The 19,854-nt window shown below is 25.9% G+C and overlaps 1 protein-coding gene across 1 annotated transcript; it reads left to right on the top strand.

Moving 5' to 3' along the window:
• The first annotated feature begins 189 nt into the window (after positions 1-189).
• LOC145835868 (tetratricopeptide repeat protein 27-like) lies at positions 190-17,172 on the top strand. Its single transcript, XM_082943611.1, has 21 exons — positions 190-304; positions 1,092-1,218; positions 1,505-1,616; positions 1,808-1,948; positions 3,467-3,615; positions 4,033-4,157; positions 4,476-4,603; positions 5,181-5,287; positions 5,560-5,626; positions 6,218-6,391; positions 8,218-8,363; positions 8,732-8,867; positions 9,231-9,380; positions 9,754-9,852; positions 10,134-10,186; positions 10,887-11,015; positions 11,507-11,604; positions 12,185-12,345; positions 12,694-12,823; positions 13,977-14,050; positions 16,819-17,172. The coding sequence occupies exons 1-21, from the start codon at positions 223-225 to the stop codon at positions 16,927-16,929; spliced, it is 2,499 nt and encodes an 832-aa protein (XP_082799737.1). The 5' UTR covers positions 190-222; the 3' UTR covers positions 16,930-17,172.
• Positions 17,173-19,854: the final 2,682 nt, after the last annotated feature.

Here is a 19,854-nt window from a genome sequence, read left to right as displayed (position 1 = left end):
AAGACCACCAAAATATAAGTGGTTTATTATGTTGATGACCAAAAAGTCTTCTATTTTAAACTTATTGATTTAACTCTATACAGTTGTAAAAATTTAGCAAAATTACTAAATATAAGTAAATAGTTTCTACAAGTCTATTTAAAGTATCATAATCTTTTACAGTATATTCTATAAGAAAATACATTTTACAGATAATTTTCCTTAATTATAAAATAAATTGCAATGGAGTTTAACAACCACAAAGATTTTGAAGTTCAGTGTTTTCTGTGTAATCCAGACTCTGAAGCATCAGTGAACTTTGAAAGTTAGTTTTAGATTTTAGTTAGTAATGTATGTAATCATTATACTCAACCTCTGCAAACTTATATTTAGACATATATTCTTATTGATTCAATTTTTATATTATACTTTTTTATTTTAAATATAGCTGTTTTTTATAATCAAAAATAAACAAAGCTTTTATATTTGTTTACTTTTAAAATTTTAAGTGTTTGGTTTTATAAGTTTTCGATTAATACTTGTTATTTTTATTGGCAGTTGTAATAAATTTTAATTTAAAGTAATTGAACTTATTTGAACCTTATAATTAGTAGGGAACATAATTTTAATAAATAGTACATAGAATATATTAATTATTATATATATTTTTTTGTTTTCTAGAGTCCTAGTTATATGACATGTCTTAATTTTGAACAATTTTTTTTTGTTTGTTTATGATGCAATTGTATCATTTCAAACAAAACCTCTAAATTTAGTTTTAAATTTTCTAACTTAGTGTCAGAAAAAAAAAGGCTTGAAATTATCTGTTTCAATTAAAAGTTAATCTTTTATTTGCTAAGCAAAATAGTTAACATGTCTATTACTGTGAAATTTATGAGATAAACATACAAAATTTGAGAAATATAAAAGTTTTTTACTTACTTACTATTTTTGCAAAGTTTAATATTTTACTAAGATGTACAATTTGTTTTTGGTCTGTTTCATTGAACTTAAAATCTGTATTATCAAAGTAAAAGTAATAATACACTTTTTTGAAAGTTTTTTGATAAAAATGCTTTCTATTTAACTTAAATTGTTTTATCTCTACTTAGCAAAGAATGAAGATATACTTCAAAATCTTTTTAACCAAAAATACCTGGATGTGTTAGAGGCGACTGTTAAAAAGTTTGACTTTGGTCCAGATCCAGAAAAATTTTCTACGATTTTAAGAGATATGGAGTGAGTTACATGAATTTTTGATTTCAAATAATGAAAGATTAATCAAATACTTAAAAAAATATTTGCTAGTTTTTTAGTTTATTTTATAATTTAAAAATATTTTAAAATAGGTTATTATTTTAAAATTTTACAAAACTGCTAATGTACCAAAATTGTTATTAAAACAACTACTATTAAATTTAACTTAAAGACAAATATTTATATTGCAATTTTAATGTAAAAACAAACTAATGTGTTTAAAAAAAAAAATGTATATATACCCATAAATCTTCCTGATAAAACCCAGTAAATCTGACGACTTGCTTCTGTACTGCTGCGGAGTGTCGTGCCTGCAAATGTTCGTGCAAAACAACTGGACCGGACCCAGGCTGAAAGATCTTCCAAGTGTTTGGCCCTTGGTAAGTATGCCTCAAATTATTTGTTTTTTTGTATATATTTTTTGTATTTTTTGGTAGAGCTGGAGCTGGCTTTATGTTTGTTGTAACTTGAAAAACACATAATTTATAAAGTTTAGTAATTTAAAAATGGTACTAAGCTACAATTTTTTCTCGAGAATTTATTTGTTCTTTAATTAAAGTTTATTACACAGGATGATGAAGCCATGAAGAAATATTTAGTGAACGCTGAAACGGAAACAACTTTCTATGTTACAAATTTGGCGAAAAACACACAATATTTGGTTCTTGCAATGTGTATATTTAAACACTTAAACGAAAGTTCTGAACTTAAAGTTAGTATTACTTGTTTTTATTGTAAAGTTTTAATACTGTAATTTTCTAGAGACGTTTTAAAACAATACGCTATTTTATGAAACTAGTTCTTAAATATTGACTACAAAATTTGTTTTTTAATTTTACAAATTTTTATTTATTTAGGATTAGATTTGTTTAAAATAAAGTAAATTTTCTATTACCACCTTTTATATACAAAAGTTTTGTTTAGATATTAAAAAAAAAATATATAAAACTTAAAGATTCTCATAGTTTTAGGATTTCAATCTTTATTTTTACACTAGTTACAAGAACACTAATTTGAAACAAGTTTATATGATGTTATCTTGATACATAAAATCTGTAAAGTCAATGTATCAATATGTTCCATTCAATGTGTACTTAAAGTTTTTCAGTAGTAGTTAATACAAAGTATATTAGCATTTTATTTGAAATTAAGCAATTCAAAATATTTAAATTTAATGTATTAATTTAGATGTTGTTTTTTTTCTTAAATTAGATTATAAGCAAGTTTTAAAGCTTTAATTTAAAGTTTAATCTTTTTATATATTTTTAGTAAGCTCAATCAGGATTACAGTTAAAAGAAATTTATATGTTTAGTTATTAGTTACTAAATGAATGTAAAAACCTATTTATTTTAAATTTCTAAAATTAAATTTCTTGTTTTTGTTTACTAAAAATAAAATGATAATAAAGACAAGACAAAAATTAATGTTAACCAGTATTTTTGCCGGAATTATAAAAAAAAAGCCCTTAAAAATTAAATTATTTTAATTTAACAGCTAAATAGTTGGTGGTTTTATGCCTCTCTAATACCCAAAGTAGAAATAGTACAGTGTTTTATTTTGCATTTATACAAAAAACATACATGTTTATATAGTTAGTTTTCCAAGAATTTACTAAATTTTCTTAAACTGTAATTTTTTTGATTTTTAAGAACTATTGTGAATGGGTAGCTGTCAAATTTGCACAAGGGTACAAAATTGCACGAGGGGACAAAATTGCACGAGGGCACAAAATTGCACGAGGGCACAAAATTGCATGAAGATAAATTTGCACGAAGGGTCACTTTTGCTCGAGCATACAATTTTGCACGGATTGATTTATTTTTAATATTTTTTTTAGTAGTTTTAATTTATTTTTAAAATTTAGTTTTTTTTTTACTTTCACTGTTACCCCTAACCTTTACCCTCTGTGGGTAACTTTTTTTCTGTTCTTAATTAATTGTTTTATTTATTTATTTATTTTCTAGTTGTTCTTATTACTATCACTGTTACGCCTAACCCTAACCCTTGGTCAGTTACTTTTTTCTTCATTTTGTAACTCAATTGACCCTTGGTGCAAATTTGTAATGGTGCAGTTTTATCTCCGCGTGCAAAAGTACATTCGTGCAATTTTGTGGCCTCGCGCAATTTAGTAACATCGTGCAGTTTCGACCCGTTCCCGTTGTAAATACTTATTCAAAAAACCAAGTTACGTAAAAAATTTCAAATTAAAAAAAAAAAATTATCCAATAGTCGAGCAGCTGGTGGCTGTTCCGCTGCCTGAACCTGAACAGCCAAATTTTGAACGAAAAATCCGACCGCATCCTCGCTGGCATGAGGAAGGTGATTGAAAAAACTGAAGATTTCTTGAAAGTGCTGGGTTCGGAGAAGAAATATCTAAAGTAGTTTGTGTTTTAAAACTATTCTATTAAGTTTTGACTCGGTCAATGAAAAAAACATTGCCGTTTTCAAGTATTTGATTAATTAACTGGTTTTGATTAATGTTTAGATCTTAGTAAGTTCAGTTTTATAAAAAAAAACTATTTTTTATTGTTCTTGGAATTTATATAAGTTTCTACTTGATCAATAAAAGAAAAGCTGTTTTTTTCAATTGTTTAATAAATTAGTCCTGACCACATCTAAAATATTAAATGATTAATTTACAGATCTTTGGAAGTGCAGTTCTATTTAATAATACTAATATTTACTATTTTTGGTATTATTTAATTGTATTTGATTTGATTAGTAGAAAAAAAACCCATTATTTAATTGTTTAGTCCTGAATACATTTAAAATATTTATTCCTGGTTAACGCACAGATCTTTGGAAGTTCAGTTCTACTTGGAGTGCGGACACTGCTTGCTGCACTTTTACGACTACAAGCTCTCTGAAGAATATTTCAATAAGGCCAAGGAAGCCGTCGGCATTGATTTCAGCTTCACTGGTTTGTTTTAACATGAAAAAAAGAAGCTATTTTTAATCTTTTAATCGATGATTATTTTAAATTTCCCAATTCAATTTTTGAGTTTATTGTTTTTCTACTTGGGATTAATAGTTAAATTGTGTGTTACCAAATTAAAGACGAATTCTTTGGGTATGCCTTTGTATACACTTTTTTATTAAACATTAACTTTACAAATTCATATTTTAAGTATTACTAAAACAATAACAAAATTTCACGTTTTACCTTTGCGTTTATTATGGTTCATTTCAATACAAGATTGTGTTACATTGTTATTTTTTAACTTACACATTTCCACAGGAGAGTACGGCGTACGAACAAAGTTCCAGCAGAAAGCGCTCCCTCAGCTCATGATGAAAGTTGATAGGAAAGCAGATTGCAAGTTCCAGTCTTCAGTCACTGAAAAGTACTACTCCCACACACCAAAAGTAAGTAATTAATGTGATTTTTAAGGAACTAACTAAATATTTTTTCAATAATTTTAAGTTATAAATGGTTTTTAAGGAATTTAACAAATATATCTTTAGAATATTTTTAGTATTTATGTATTTTCAGTCGTCACTCACTAAATAGTACTACTCACACATACCAAAAGTAAAAATAACATTTTGTTATCTTACGAAATATATGGTTTTAAAGGAATCAACAAAATGATTAAAATACTTTTTCAGTACATACTTATGTATTTATAATCGTCAGTCACACATGAACACTACTCCCACATACTCAAAAAAAAAACATATTAATGTATTAAAACACGATTATTTGGGTACTTAGGTTTAAAGAAGTTTTTTATTCTTAAGGAAATACATATGAATAATTCATGAAAACGTAAATTTATAACTTTTATTAAAGTATAACCAACCAATAACTTTGTTTAATTTAGATAAAAATGAAGTTGTTTAACTTGTTAGTTTTTAAAATTAAAACAAATGATTGTAAGTTTGGCTTAAAAGTAAATAAAGTAACCTTTAAAATACTTAGTTTATTAATAAAAAAAAACAGAACATTGAATTGGATGATGACACATTGTTGGACAGAATAAAACTTTCTGAAGACAAGGAGAAAGCCAACCTTTGCTGCGAAGAAGCCTGCGTTATTCTTGCCGCTTGGTTTGTTTATTTATTAATTTTCAGCCATTTTAAAAGTTTTTTTTTTGCAATCTACTTTAAATATTAAGCATTTTAAATTGCAGCTTGCCTTATTAATATTTTTTTATTTATTAAAGTTATGTTTTAAAACATGTTTACATTATTGTTTTGGAAATTAAAGTATAAAGTTTTAAAAGTTGCTCAGAGGTACAATTTAGTTTCAGTTATCTTTAAAATATTGTTTTTTTTTTAAATTTTATTGAAAAACAAACAAATTGATTGAAATTTTTCAGCACCTCTATGCAGAAAACGAGTCCGAAGCACAAACTCAGAGACGAGGAAGTCAGAGCAACTTTAGAGGTGTTTAATAAAAAAAACTTAGTTTGTTTTAAATTTTATAGTTGCAGTAGTGGTTAATTAAAAGAAAATATTAAATAGTTAAATTACTTTTTAATATATTTATTTACGCTCAATTGAATTTTTATGGAGTATTTACATTTGTTTTTTGTCATAATTAAAGTTTGCAAAAAGTATATTTAAATAAGGTCACTAAAAATATAAACTTTATGAACAAGCTCTTGTTTTTTAAGCACAGTCAGTATAGTTTTTTTTGTATTAGTGTGCTCTTTGTGTAAACTATTTTTAACGGTCATCAAAAGTGTAAACAATTGATCACAAGAAGTATATTTTCGTAATTAATTTTTAAGCTTGTATACCAACCATTATCTTTTATTTTTGCTTCTATACGCAAGTAAACCAAAGCAGACTCTACTAATTTCATTTTCAAAATATTTGATTTTTTAAGTTTTAATCGCAAGTACTTTAAATCCAATTTTAAATAATTGCTGTTTTACAAGTCCACTCAATACTTGACATGTTGTTTTATATATTTTTTATTTTAATCCCTATCTTTTACAATTATTAAACAATTTTAAAATAAATTCCCACCAGTTACTGACCTCGTGCACCTCCAGTGGTTGGTGCGTTCACACCGAAGCGCTGAGGTTGAGATGCGTCTTGGAAAAGGAAAAAACCCGCAAAGTGGAGAGGGGGATGTCCCAGATGGAGGAACTGGTCAAGTTCGTGGTGCCCGATGACAAGCAGAAGGCATGGTTCGAAAAACAAGTTGGTATCTTTGAAAATTAGTTAGAAAAACATAATATGAAACTGATGATTTATAACATAAGTTTACTGAGGTTTTATTAGCTACTTCAGAAAACAGTTAATTTTTGCAAGTGATCAAAAAAATATAAGTATATATATATAACTGACGAGTTGTAAAGTTGGTTTCGACTTTTATTAATTAAAGTTTTTAATAAGTAACGTTTTTTCAGTTATAAAACTTACGGTTTGTAAAGTACACTAATTTTTTTTTGTTTAAAAGCTTAAATTTATTAATTTTACAATGTTATAATTTTTTAGCAAAGTAAACTGTGAAATAAAGTTACAACAATTTTTATTTGAATCCTTTTTTATATACTACAGTAACTTGCTAACTAGGTACGCACTGCCGGTATGGTAAGCATTTTTTACCCGAAAAACGCTGTGTTCAAAAATAAAGTTAATTAAATTGAGTTTTTCAAAAGTTCAAAGCCTGAATTATCCTGGTTGGCCTGAATAACTTGAGATAGTGGTAACCATGCAATCACATATAAACAAGATAAGTAAAAAATAAACTTATTAAACTGTTAAGCACTCTTTATAAACTCAGTTGCTGCAAATATTGACTATGAAAAGCACAGTCTACTATGATCATCACACCATTTCCTTTTAAGCCCACCACACCATTTTATTCCTTATTGTTATGTTTTCTACCAGAGCAACCAGTTAAAATACAAATATTACCAAATAATAAAAGGGAGTAAAACTTTATAACTCTAAGATAGCTTTTTTGAAAAAGCACAACTTTATAAACGCATGATCGTTTTTTTCATCAATGTTTATTTATTAAAAACTAGTAATTAACTATATGTACTATGTAAATTTACAAGGTACAATAAAGATACATATGTTGAATATAAATACTCAAGACTTATGATATCAACATGTATGTTTTTTTTTCTTATGCTAAAAGTTATCGTTTTGGGAAATTTTGCTTTAACAGTTATTTGTACAATTTACTACCTTACAAAGTGTTTTTATTACACTTAATTTTGGCAATTAAAACCAAAAAATACTATGTACGCACTGCCAGTTGGGTTCGCATTTTAGCGCTGTGTTCAAAGTACCTACCTAGTTGGCAGGTTACTGTATATATTTAATTTTACAGGTTTTAAAAATTTAAACATGAATCTACTACTGCCTGAATTCGTTTCTACATAATGCACATTATCTGCATTTTTTACAACTATTTTCATATTTTAAAAACACACCATTTAAAAATTTTTTGCTAGGAGCTTCAAAACTTTGAAAAAATTTCCTTTTTCAAAAAGTTTTCTTCATTAAAAAAAAAACTTTAATCCCACAAGCCAGTTCATTTTCGAAAATACCATGTTTTTTGTTAGTCTCTTGGAGTTTACTGAAATGTTTATAAATCAGTTTTAAGCAAATACTGTTTTAAATGATTGGTTAAAAAATTAGACTGATTTTTATTCCTCACTCTTGCAGTTATTACCCAGATTTTATACTTATGTTAGTTATAACGTAGGTATATAAAAACAACTATTTTCTCAACAAATTATTGTTAGAGTTTCCTGAAACTTTAGGTATTCATACATGCATAAATTATTATTATAATTTATTTTGTTTAATCTACCGTGCTACTTTCTGTAGTTTTAGATGTATCATTAAAACTTCGCTCAACAAAACATTTCTTTTTGAGTTTTTTTTACACACTGTAATACTTGTGAAAATTTAATTTCAGAATCACCAGTTGAATTAACAGCCAATTTGCGGCAGTGCTTGTTTTATACAGTCAATATTAATACTTTATTAGTTTGTTTTTATTCCAGGAAACACCAGTCGAGTCAACGGCCAATTTGCGGCAGTGTTTATTTTATGCTTGCAACTCGGTGCCTGTGTGGCAACTTGAGAGCGAATTCGCCGACTTCCTTGTTTCACTGGGACTCACTTCGACCGCGTTGGAAATGTACAAGAGGTTCGATTTTTAGTTTTATTCCAAAGTACCATGTTAATTTGAAATATGTGTTTACTGAAATATTTAAAATATTTTATACGAAACATCTAAATGCTTTATGTGTAAGTTTTATGTTTAAATAGTTTGAAACTTACGTTCTTAAAAGATTCTTAAATTATATTAATTACCTTGTTTACAACTTGTTTATGTGTTGTTTATTTTAAAACTAAAAAATTATAAATAAAAAATTATAATTGAAATAAGTTATAAAAAACTTAGGTTGTAAATATATATTTAAAGTTTAATTACAGCGTAGAGATCAAAAGTTAAAAAATAGTCACAAGTTTTAATCACTAAATATATTGCAAATAGAATATTTAATTATTAAGATTGGAAAACTGGGAAGAAGTAGTGAGGTGCCTGATAAGAAGCGACCGAAAGGACGAAGGTGTTAAGTTGTGCGAGAAAGTAATGAAAGAAAAACCGACTCCTAATATTCTCTGCTTCTACGGCGACCTCACAAGGGTTGGTGTTTCTTTATATGAAGTTAATTGTTCTGTGTTAATTTTAATTATCAACAAGTGTTATCAACAGCATTTTATAGAGAAATGAGTTGGGTTAACCAATTAAAAAATAAGTAGCTGATTTCGCAAGTACAAATGTTTTATATTTTAAACCTTTCATTCTATATAACAAGTAATTAATCAAACATGAAAAAACGATTTTGTCATAAGTTTTGTAAGTTATTTGAATTATCTAAATGTTGCTTATAAACATATAAAGATAATTTTAAACAACAAATGTTTTTTCAACAAGCTATACCTTATAGAAATCACTGTTATTTTAAATATTTATGACAATACTTGATAAAATCTTACAAACAAACAGGACCCGTCATACTACCAACAAGCTTGGGAGCTGAGCGGTGAGAAATGCAGTAGGGCGATGAACTCCTTAGCAGTGCTGCATTACACGCAGAACAACTTGGAACTCGCCGTTGAGTGCTTCGAGGAAAGCTTGAAAGTTCTCACTATGCAGGTAAGCTGTAGTGTTTTAGCTGCTTCATATTTAAAACATAGTTGGAGGTTTAGTTAAAAATGTATACCTTACCTATTTTGATTGACATTTTTTTACGGTTCAAAGTTGAACTAAAGAAAATAAAGAAGTTTAGTGAATGTTTGTATACCACAACTTTTTTGACTGATATTTAGAATTATTTGAAAATAACCATTTATTGGCTAATTAACTTAAAAATATATTTAAGTGATATAGTGTAAAAATAATAAATATTTTAAAATTATAGATGTAATAGTATCATAAAAAGTTATTATTTTAATAGAAATGAAACTTTTATATTAAAAAATAATAATTATAAATATAAAAGTAACAAAAAATTATTGTTTATAATCAGAAAGGAACATGGTTCACGATGGGTTGTTTGTTGATGAATCTTGAATGTTTTGAAAAAGCTGCCAACGCCTTCAGAAGGTGCCTGCAACTTGACTGGGACGTTGGTATTTATTAATTTTAAATAATTATTTAGTGTTTAGAAAATTAAAAATAAAATTAAATACGTTAGGTTGACTGTACTATAGTGCGAATACTGAGACGCAAGTTCAAAAAAGTAAAAAAATAAAGTTTTTAATAAAGTTACTGATCTTTAAGAGTATTAAAAGTAATTTTATTTCATACTTAAGTTTTACTCTTTCAGATATTTTTATACACATTTTTCAATAAGTTGTTTAGTAGTTAAGTAAGTATTTTATTGAAAGTACTTTAATTTTTCACCAGAACTATCAAGCATGGACCAATTTGTCTACAGCTTACGTCAAGTCTAAGAAAAAGTAAGTTAACATTTGCATTTACTATATTCACGAAGTAACAAATAGATTATCACAAAATGAATAATGTTGTCTTATAAAAACCAAACTGTATATTATAATGTTTTACAAACTTTAAAAGTAAATAAAAATGTTATACTAATATTTTGTTGTGTTAGTTATAATTTAAGAAAAAAAAAAGATATATTGTATTTTTACTTGTGTTTGTAGTATTTAAATAATTCGTTTTGCTAATTATTTTGTTTATTTATTTAGATCGATATACTTATTTTAAATCTTTTTTGTCTAGTTAACCAGCTAAGTACTTTAAGATTTGTTTTATTAATGCAAATAGTAAATAGTTATATTAGTTTAAATAGCAAATTGTTTTATTAATATAAATAGCAAGTAGTTTTATTAATATAAACAGCAAATTCTTTTATTCATGTAAATAGCAAATTGTTTTATTAATGTAAATAGCAAATTATTTTATTAATGTAAGTAGAAAATTATTTTAATAATGTGAATAGCAAATTCTTTTATTAAATTAAATAGTAAATAGTTTTACTAATGTAAAAAGCAAATAGTTTTATTCATGTAAATAGCAAATAGTTTTATTAATATAAGTAGGAAATAGTTTTATTAATATAAGTAGGAAATAGTTTTATTTTAATGTAAATAGAAATTTTTTATTTTAATGTAAATAGCAAATTGTTTTGTGCAGCAAAGAGGCGTTTTTATCGCTGACTGAGGGGCTGAAGTACAATCAGGACAAATATGAGATGTGGGAAAACTGCATGGCTATTTCCACTGACATCGGAAAATTTGACGAAGTCGTCACCAGTTACAACAAGTTTGTGGAAAATTTTAAGTTGTTGAAAATAAATTCCGTGTGATGTAGTAAGCTTTTTATGTAATTGTGCCTAAGTTTAATTTGAGTAGTGTTTTATTAAAACTAATTAAAATTAAAGTTAGTCAAAAAGCTTTTTAAGTTTTTTCAAAACATTTAAACTTATTGTTACCAGCTACATCAAGTTTGTAACAACGAAACATTATTGTTTGTAAATGAAAGCTTTGTTTTAGTTTTGCTTATGTTTGTAAAAAACATCATCAATTGAGTTAAAACCGTTGAAAATAAATTCCGTCTGATGAGATTAGCCTGTAACAAGATTGCTTAAGTTTGATTTCGCATATTATTTCGTTTTGCTAAAGCTATTTAAAAGAATCAAAAAACCAAAGAGCTTTTTACTTTTTTTAACATAAATTTATTTATTTAATGAACTTAAATACAAATAATATGAAAATAATTTGATGTTGTGATATTTTATTTAATTTATTTCCAAGGTTGCTGGATTTGAAGAAGAAACACGAGGATTACGACGTACTTGAAATTGTCACAAAAGCTTGCGTGGAAAACATAAAAGACTGCGACGGTAGACCTAGTAAGTTACAACATTTGTATTATTTTTTAGTAGACGGTAGAATAGAAATATGATGAATGTAACATAAGATTTAATAACATATATTTTTTTATAGTCTGAACATTTTTAAAATTTTATTATCATAGAATCTTTTAGATGACCCTTTATAATTGCCTACTCATTTTGGGTTGTTGTACCCTAATAACTTTATTTATTTTGACTTTAAGCTATCTTATTTTTAACAAAAATGTAAACCTCTTGAAAATATTGGCGGTATATTATATAATAAAAACTAAAAATTTAAAAAATAACCACAAGTCCCTTTAAAACATGTTTTTAATTTTATGCTTATCCGATAGACAGCTACTTTTACTAAAAGTTTTTTTTTTAAATGTTCGTGAAAAAAAAAATTCAAGCTTAATAGTTTGCTTTAAAAATTGCGTTTTTAATACATGTTAAAAACTTAATTATTTTCCAGTCTCAAAATTTAATAATTTTTTTTATCACAACATGTACTTACCACACATGGCGGATAAATTAAACCAAAACTGTTAAAATTTACCGCACTAGTTTAATAGATAAATTCATTATGAATCCGCAGGCGGGTGGATCAAGCCGAAGCTGTTGAAGCTGATGGGCCGCATCACCGCCATGCAGAAGAGCAACAGTGCGGTGTGGAAGTGCTACTCCAAGCTGTACAAGAGCCGAGATTGCGAGTACCTGGTGAAGTTGAACGAAAGGAGGGGACTCAAGAGTTGCGGGGTTCGTTTTAGCTCACATGTATTTGTTTTGCATGAGTTTTAAGTGTGAGCTCTAACTAAAAATTTAAAAACTGAGCTACAATCATAACTTGGTGTTTGAAGATGTTTTTGTAACAAAATTTTGATTAAGTATTAAAAACGGTTGTGTTGATTTTCAGACGGACATTGCTTGTTTAGATTTTTACGACTTAATACCTTGTTATTTTATATCTGACCGAGTCAAATATTACCAAGTTATTGTTCTTTGTCAAACAATTTTAAAACTACCATTTCATTGTCAAAATAAATCTAACACAGATTTCTTAAAGTTTAAAACTTAATAATACTAAATATGTTATAATTAAAACAGCACGACATGAGCAAAGCAATGGATTATATGCACAAAAGTGTAAAATGCTCAATGCAAAACACAGAAGATGTGATGAAAAATGAAAAAGATTTGCAGCTGCTCATTCAAGATGTACAAGAAATAGTTAAATGTAAGTATTTAAAATATTTTTTGTAGACTTACTTCAATTTTTTATTCAATAAGTGATTATCGTTTAAGTTTTCATTTAAAAGTCTACTGTATATCTAAAACTTTCTAATCACAAGGTTATAAGATTGTAACATTAATGATGAATTAGTTATTAATTAATTTTTAATATTATTTACTAATTCTTGCTTTGTGAAAGCATAGAAAAATTGATTCTATTTAATTGTACTATTAATTCACAAGTTAGGGTGAAGTTTAGTTATCAAGATTTTAATACTTTTAATGCTAGTAAAAATTTGTATTAAAATCTAAACAACTTTTTTTGTTGAAGTATTCAAAAACAAAGCTTCAAGTTTCAAACGAGTATAATTCATAGCTAATATGGTATTTTAGATTCCTTAACTTGTTGTAGACAATGAAATCATATTCTTTCTCCATTTATTTAACAATATATAAAATAACTAACTGAATTTATAATATCATGTAAAATTTTTGTGAAAAAGGGCAATAAAGGAAAAAAAAATTGTATGTTAAATTGAAAATAAACACTGAAATAAGTCTAGCTGGTAATTAAAAAATAATACAAAAATAAATTTAGTCAAGGTTGAGTTTAAAGCTGCAATTTTTTTATCAAGTTTTAGTATTTTTATATCAGGATTGCCACACATTCAGGCTACTCAGGGCAGCTACGGCTATTGTGATACTTTTGAAAAAACAAGCTTGTTTGAATTTTTTATAAAACTCAGGCTAGTTTGGATATTTTTCTTAATTGCAGGCTAACTTTTTTTACTTGTTTTTTTTATTTCTTAGTGAAGTAATTTTCTTACTTTGTTATTATTTTGCTATTTTTATGTATTTAACCTTGATTAACAGTAAAATTTCAGCTTTTAGCTTGTAAAATAAAATTATTCAATTTTTTCACTAACTCAGGATAGTATTTAGTCACTTGGGCTGTTTTTTGTTTTAAAGAGTGGGAAATAACTAAATTAACAATTTTATTACACATAGTTTTATTGTTTTTAAATATTATTAAACATCACTTACACGTCTTAAAAGATTTAACCAGAATTATTTTTAGCGTTCTAAATACACAGTAATTATTTGTCTGTTTATTTGTTATACTTCATTTTAATTAAATACACACATTATAATAACAGTGTGCGAAGGACAAACAAAAGTCATGGTGACTCCGGTCAAATTCACTCTGAAAAATCTCGTGTCTAAGTTGAAGGTTAGTTAAATGTTTTTATTTTATTTTAGTCAGTTTACTGATCATGATTTTGGTTATTGGCCCACTTTTATTTATAATTTATATCAATGATATAGCTTTAGAAGTAGATGTCGATAGCAACATAAATCTCTTTGCAGACGATACAAAAATTTTTAGCCATTCTAACACAATTCTACAAAAATCTTTGGATAAAATTTATCATTGGCTAAAAGAAAGAAAACTAGTTTTAAATCCTAGTAAATGTCAGGTTCTAAACATTCAAAAAAATACATCTAGTATCACTTCTGAATTTAGAATAAACAACATAAGGTTATCTTCAACTAAAGTGTTTAAAGATCTGGGAATTTTTATTGCTGAAAACCTAAAATGGAACCACCATATCAATTACGTTTATCAAATTGCATCAACTATTTCTTTTCAAGTTTTAAAGAGTTTTAAATCTACAGATATAAACATTCTAAAAAAATTTTATCTCGTTTACATTCGTCCTAAGTTAGAATACAACACACCAATTTGGTCTCAATATTTGAAGAAAGATATTAACCATCTTGAATCCATTCAAAGAAAATATACAAGAATAGTCTTCAACCGTTGTAACATCTCATACACATCTTATTTTGATAGACTCTCAAAACTTGGTATTAAGTCTTTAGAGTATAGAAGGATTGAGTTTGACTTAATTACTTTTTTCAAACTGATTAATAGTGAAACTACAATTAATTTACAGTCTATTTTTGAACCTCATATATGTACTTATTTACTGAGAGGTAACAGCAGAAAATTTACATGCAGACATAATTTCAATAATAATGTTTGGCATAATTCTTTTTTTTATCGTTCAGTTGAATTATGGAACAAGCTTCCAAACGAATTAGTTTCTTGTAAAAAAGTTGAGCATTTTCGGTTAAGGTTAAAAAAGTTTGATGTAAATAAATATTTTGTTAGCAAAATTCATAAGTTATTTTTTTTTGTTGTTATTTCTTTATTAAACACTGGTTGTATTTGTCTAATTTGGTTTAACCTATAGCTTTATTTTATTAGCGGCGCCTTTCCTCTGTGTATAACAAAACCTGTTCCTTAATACATAGTTTATTGGGCTGTTAAAGTGATAGAGGCCTTGGGTTCTTAAGTTTTGTTTATAGTCAGTGTTCTCAACATTTATCAGCTACTACGAAAGTCCAACAAACGCTGAGTTATCTGAGTATTAAAGATTTGAAAGTAAATATGAAGCAGGCTCTCCTAAGAAAAATGAAAAACGTTGTTCATATAAAAGCGGTTCTAGTTATACAATAAAAGTGAAATAAGTTGTATGGATAAAAATTAAGCCGGTTACTCAAATGAAAGCTGAACCAGTTGTTCAAATAATGTGAAGCCAGTCGTTCGAATGAAAGTGAAACCAGTTTTGGAGTGAAACCATCTGTTCGGGTGAAGTTGAAGTAGGATATTGTTGTTCTCTTTTCGGAAGCACCGGAATTATAAATTTTGTGTTATAATTTTTGGTGTTTTTATGTTAATTTTTAAACTTTAATTAGTTAAACTCAGTTTTTTTTTCATTTTTAATGTACAATTTTGGTTTATTTTTGTCTTTTTGTTGTATGTCTTTCTGTATAAGTGGCCTAGGTTTTGATGCCTGGGTCCTTCGTATGACAATAAACTTACTATAATAATATAATAATGATTATAAGGTGAAACAATAATTAAGGTAGAAAACTAATTTAAAATAGGTGTCGATAGTAAAGTGAAATTAAAATATTTATTGAAAAAACAGTTATAATAAGCACTTCTTTTAACTTTATTCTTAACATTATTTTACAAACGGTTTTTTAAATTTTACGTAAGCTAAAGGGATTTATTTTAAAATTTCTACATAATAGACTATTAGTATGGTCTGTAATAAACTAATTTCTAATGTATGCAAATGAATTATCAGTTATAAGTTGTATATATTTGTATTACTTGTGTATAGTTTTTAACTGTTACAAAAATTATTTATATTTAGTTTCAAAAACAACAGATTTTATGAAATATTTAAAAGTTATTATATATTAGTCTCACTAAGAGTTTCTGAGAATTTTAGTTTGAATTAATTAATTTGCTTTCAAAAAAGCACTTTAAAAAAGTTACCAAAAAATAAACTACTAAAGTATACTTATCTTAAGACAAGTAAATTAAAGTAAAATATTTTTAAATAAATAAGCTCATATAAGAAACATTTCTTATAAGCTACATGATAAACCAACTGTCATAAGCCTTATAAAAATAACGGATATATTGAATTAGGCCTCTTAAGGAGTTTCGCTAGCCGCCCTTAATTTGAAAAATAAATTAAAAAAAAAACAAAGTTTAAAACAGAACTGTTGTGAAAAAATATTCAAAATGAATACAATATTTACGCACAATTAAGTAAAAATCATATTTGTTAGGTGTTTATTATTTAGTTAGTTGTTTTAAACATTAGAAAAAAAAAGGTTCTAAACTTTAAAAAGCATAAATGTATTTAATAACTTTTATAAAAATAAAAACTAACTTATCAAAATATGTGCAGTTGTTTTCTTAAACAGTATAAAACTTCTGTTGTTTTTCGCATTCAACGATACCCGTAAGCACCAAAACTACTTTTTGGTTTCTTTTTATCATCGATTATTTATTTCTATGCTATTAAGCTAGCATACTGCTACTGCAAATAGTTTTAATACTTAACGTTTTAAGCATTATATAACTTAAAATAAAGTTAGTGCATTTGTAAATCATTAAAATTTTAATTTTAGGCTCGTCAGTTGGAACTTTTAGACGATGCGATGGTTTCGCGTTATCAGGAGTATCAGAAAAAAGTGGAAAGTTGCAAAAATGAAGTGGAAAATATTGTGAACCTATTATAAGTTATATTTATTTTTAATGACTTAGTTTAATTTTGGGCATCTTCAATAGTAAATAAAGTTTTAGAAAATTTTATACGATTTAGTAAAATTATGAACTTTTTAGTATGATTTGAACATTTTAGATAAATTTTAAACATTTTATTTAGGCTCTAACTGTTTTAAAAGTGAAACAATTAATGTCTCATCAAATAAATTTGTTTTATTTTTTAAATACATGCTAAAACTAATAAATATTTTGGTACACTTCTGTTTTGCTTTTAATTATACAACACTCAACTTATGTTGATTTTTATTTTTATTTTTCTTATTTAAACAATATGTTTCTGATATGTAGAAATACAACGATACTTGGGTTATAAGTAATTGTAAAAGAGTCTTAAGAAAATATAAGTTTGTTTTAAAAGGTTAATATGCTTAGATTTCGGAAAGTTTTGCAACCATTTCTTACGATTAACTAAGTTTGTACCTATTTTCAAAACAATTGTGGCTAATTTAAAACTTATGTTTGATAACACTTTGCTAATAAAATTGCAAATTAATTTTCTATTTTTTTCAAACAATGATATTTATAATATAAAAAATGCATAGCGCAAAATATTTTTTAAGAGCTATTACTTGAAGTCAACTAACTTTAATATTAGATTTTCATGAATTTAGTTTTGAAAATTCAACAGATACAACCTTAGACTACACCAAAATTTAGTATTTGTAAAGATTTACAAATATTGTTTTTTTACGAAAATTCACTTTCTACTTACAGTTAAACACGATTTGAGCACACTGTGTAGATATTATTTTTTTGAAAAAAAAATTTTTGGCTAAAGAAATAATTTGGCAAATTAATTTTTGATTTATTTTTATCACTGACGAGGACTTTAAGCAAAAGTGTTCTTATTTTAAAAAGTAAAGACCTCTAACTGTTTTTTCAATAATTAAACCTTCAATTAAAAAGATTTTCAACTAATGCTATAAAGATAAAAGTACCTTTTTAAAAGTATGTTTTTCAAAATTTATATAAATAAAGATAAATCTAGTATTGCACAAAATTAAAGAAAACAGATAAACTTTCAATTTCTAAATAATCGAAACCCAAAATATTTGTCATTAAAAAGCTCAAGTTGTCAATATTAATTGATATGTTAACATTTCTTGATTAATATGACGAAATTACTTGATATTTAATTGGGCTTTTTTTAGTCGATAAAATTTTACAACTTTAAAGTAGTCTTTTATAACTTTTGGAAACTTGAATTATTTTGTACGTTACCAAAAAGAAGTAAAATTAGAAAAATCCAAGTAGTAATAATTTTGAGCCTGTTATAAATATATTTTTTTAAATAATGGCTTTATTTTAGGCCTTAAATGATAGTAACAAATGAAAATCAAAGAAAAACTCACATTTTAGTCAGTTTGCGTTCAATTCATCTATTAAAATACATCATTACATACTAGTGTAGTACTTCTTAAGATACCTAGTTAAAAAATATTAAAAACCATTTATTGTACTTTTGAGCTGTAAAATTTTAGAAACTTTGAAAAATGTTACTAATTTTATGTATTTTCGGTTAATTTTGTTCTAAAAATATATTTTTTAATGAACGACAAAAACCACGCTCTAAAAGTTTGATCCAAGAACCTGGTGTACGAAAAAAACCTTATGGTTATCGAGTCGTTCACCAGAACAGTTTAACGTCATGTCCTGGACATCTTACTTTTTACTTTTGTAAACGCATTACCACCACATTTTTTATTTATATGAGTAAGAAAATAAACTCTATTTACAATAAAGCTTCCATAATTTTACTGAAGGTTACAATTCTCTAAACACAATAGCCATTTTTATTATTTTTTGTGCTAAAATGATGTTTTATACGACATTTTTTATTTTAATGTAATTAGTTTAAATAATATTGTTTTTTATCTAAGGGCTGTATGAGTGATGGTATAGTCTATATAATTGTTGTATATTTTAGTTAATTTTTAGAATCTAAGATTTAAAAATTAAAGAACCTATCAAACAATACATTGGCTCTTAAAAGTTTTTTTTCAAAACAACCAGATTTTTATACTAAATTTTATTATACTAACTAAGTATTTGCAAGTACCAATATAACCTAAAAAAATCCTAAAAATAATAAACACCATTCAATTAAGCTGAAGCGAACAACCAAAGTCTCAAAAACTAAAAAATCATAGGTAATATATGTAAATATAGATTTTATAGCAAAAAAGCTTTTATTATCGATCACAAAGCAAATTTTAAGAATAAGTTTTCCTACACTGTATACAGTTCCTTAAGTGGTAAATATGTTAACTGTTTCTTTTTACTAGTTATTGCCCTAAGATAGCGTTAAAACCCTCCTTGGGTAAAGCTAGGCTTTATTTTCTACAATTAACTAAAAACTTTAACCTGATAACTAAACAGAGCACTTAGATGCACACATTATAAGAAAGGTGATGTTAGTTACAGAAAATTAAAAAACGAAAAAAAAAATTAGTTGTTGAACGTCTGTATTTATACGAGTTATGTCTCATCATGTTTAAATTTAACAATAATTTTATACCAGCTAGCTTTAATGATTACTTTAAAAGTGTTAAAATATCAATAGTTATCATACAAGGTTTTCAGAAACAAATTATTTCCTACCTAGATTCAACAACAAGAGTTGTCACAAATTTCTAGTTTACCAAACTAGTAAATTATGGACTGAGCTCCCATTATGGTTAAAAAATCAAAATGACTTTGGAAAGTTCCAAGATGAACTTAAATGTTATCTATTAAGTAGCAATTATCAAGGTCATTAATAATCATTGTTACTGTTAATTCATTTTTGTTTAGTTAGTTAATAAGAATTGTCATCTATTACACAAACAATTAATTCAAAAGTTGATTTTTTTGTTTACAATAACAGTGGTTCAGTCTAA

The sequence above is a fragment of the Thalia democratica genome, chromosome 5, assembly GCF_965202585.1.
Source record: "Thalia democratica chromosome 5, ktThaDemo2.hap1.1, whole genome shotgun sequence".
Classification (NCBI taxonomy): Eukaryota; Metazoa; Chordata; class Thaliacea; order Salpida; family Salpidae; genus Thalia; species Thalia democratica.
Note: the sequence above shows the minus strand (reverse complement) of the source record. Positions and strands in the feature narration are given on the sequence as shown.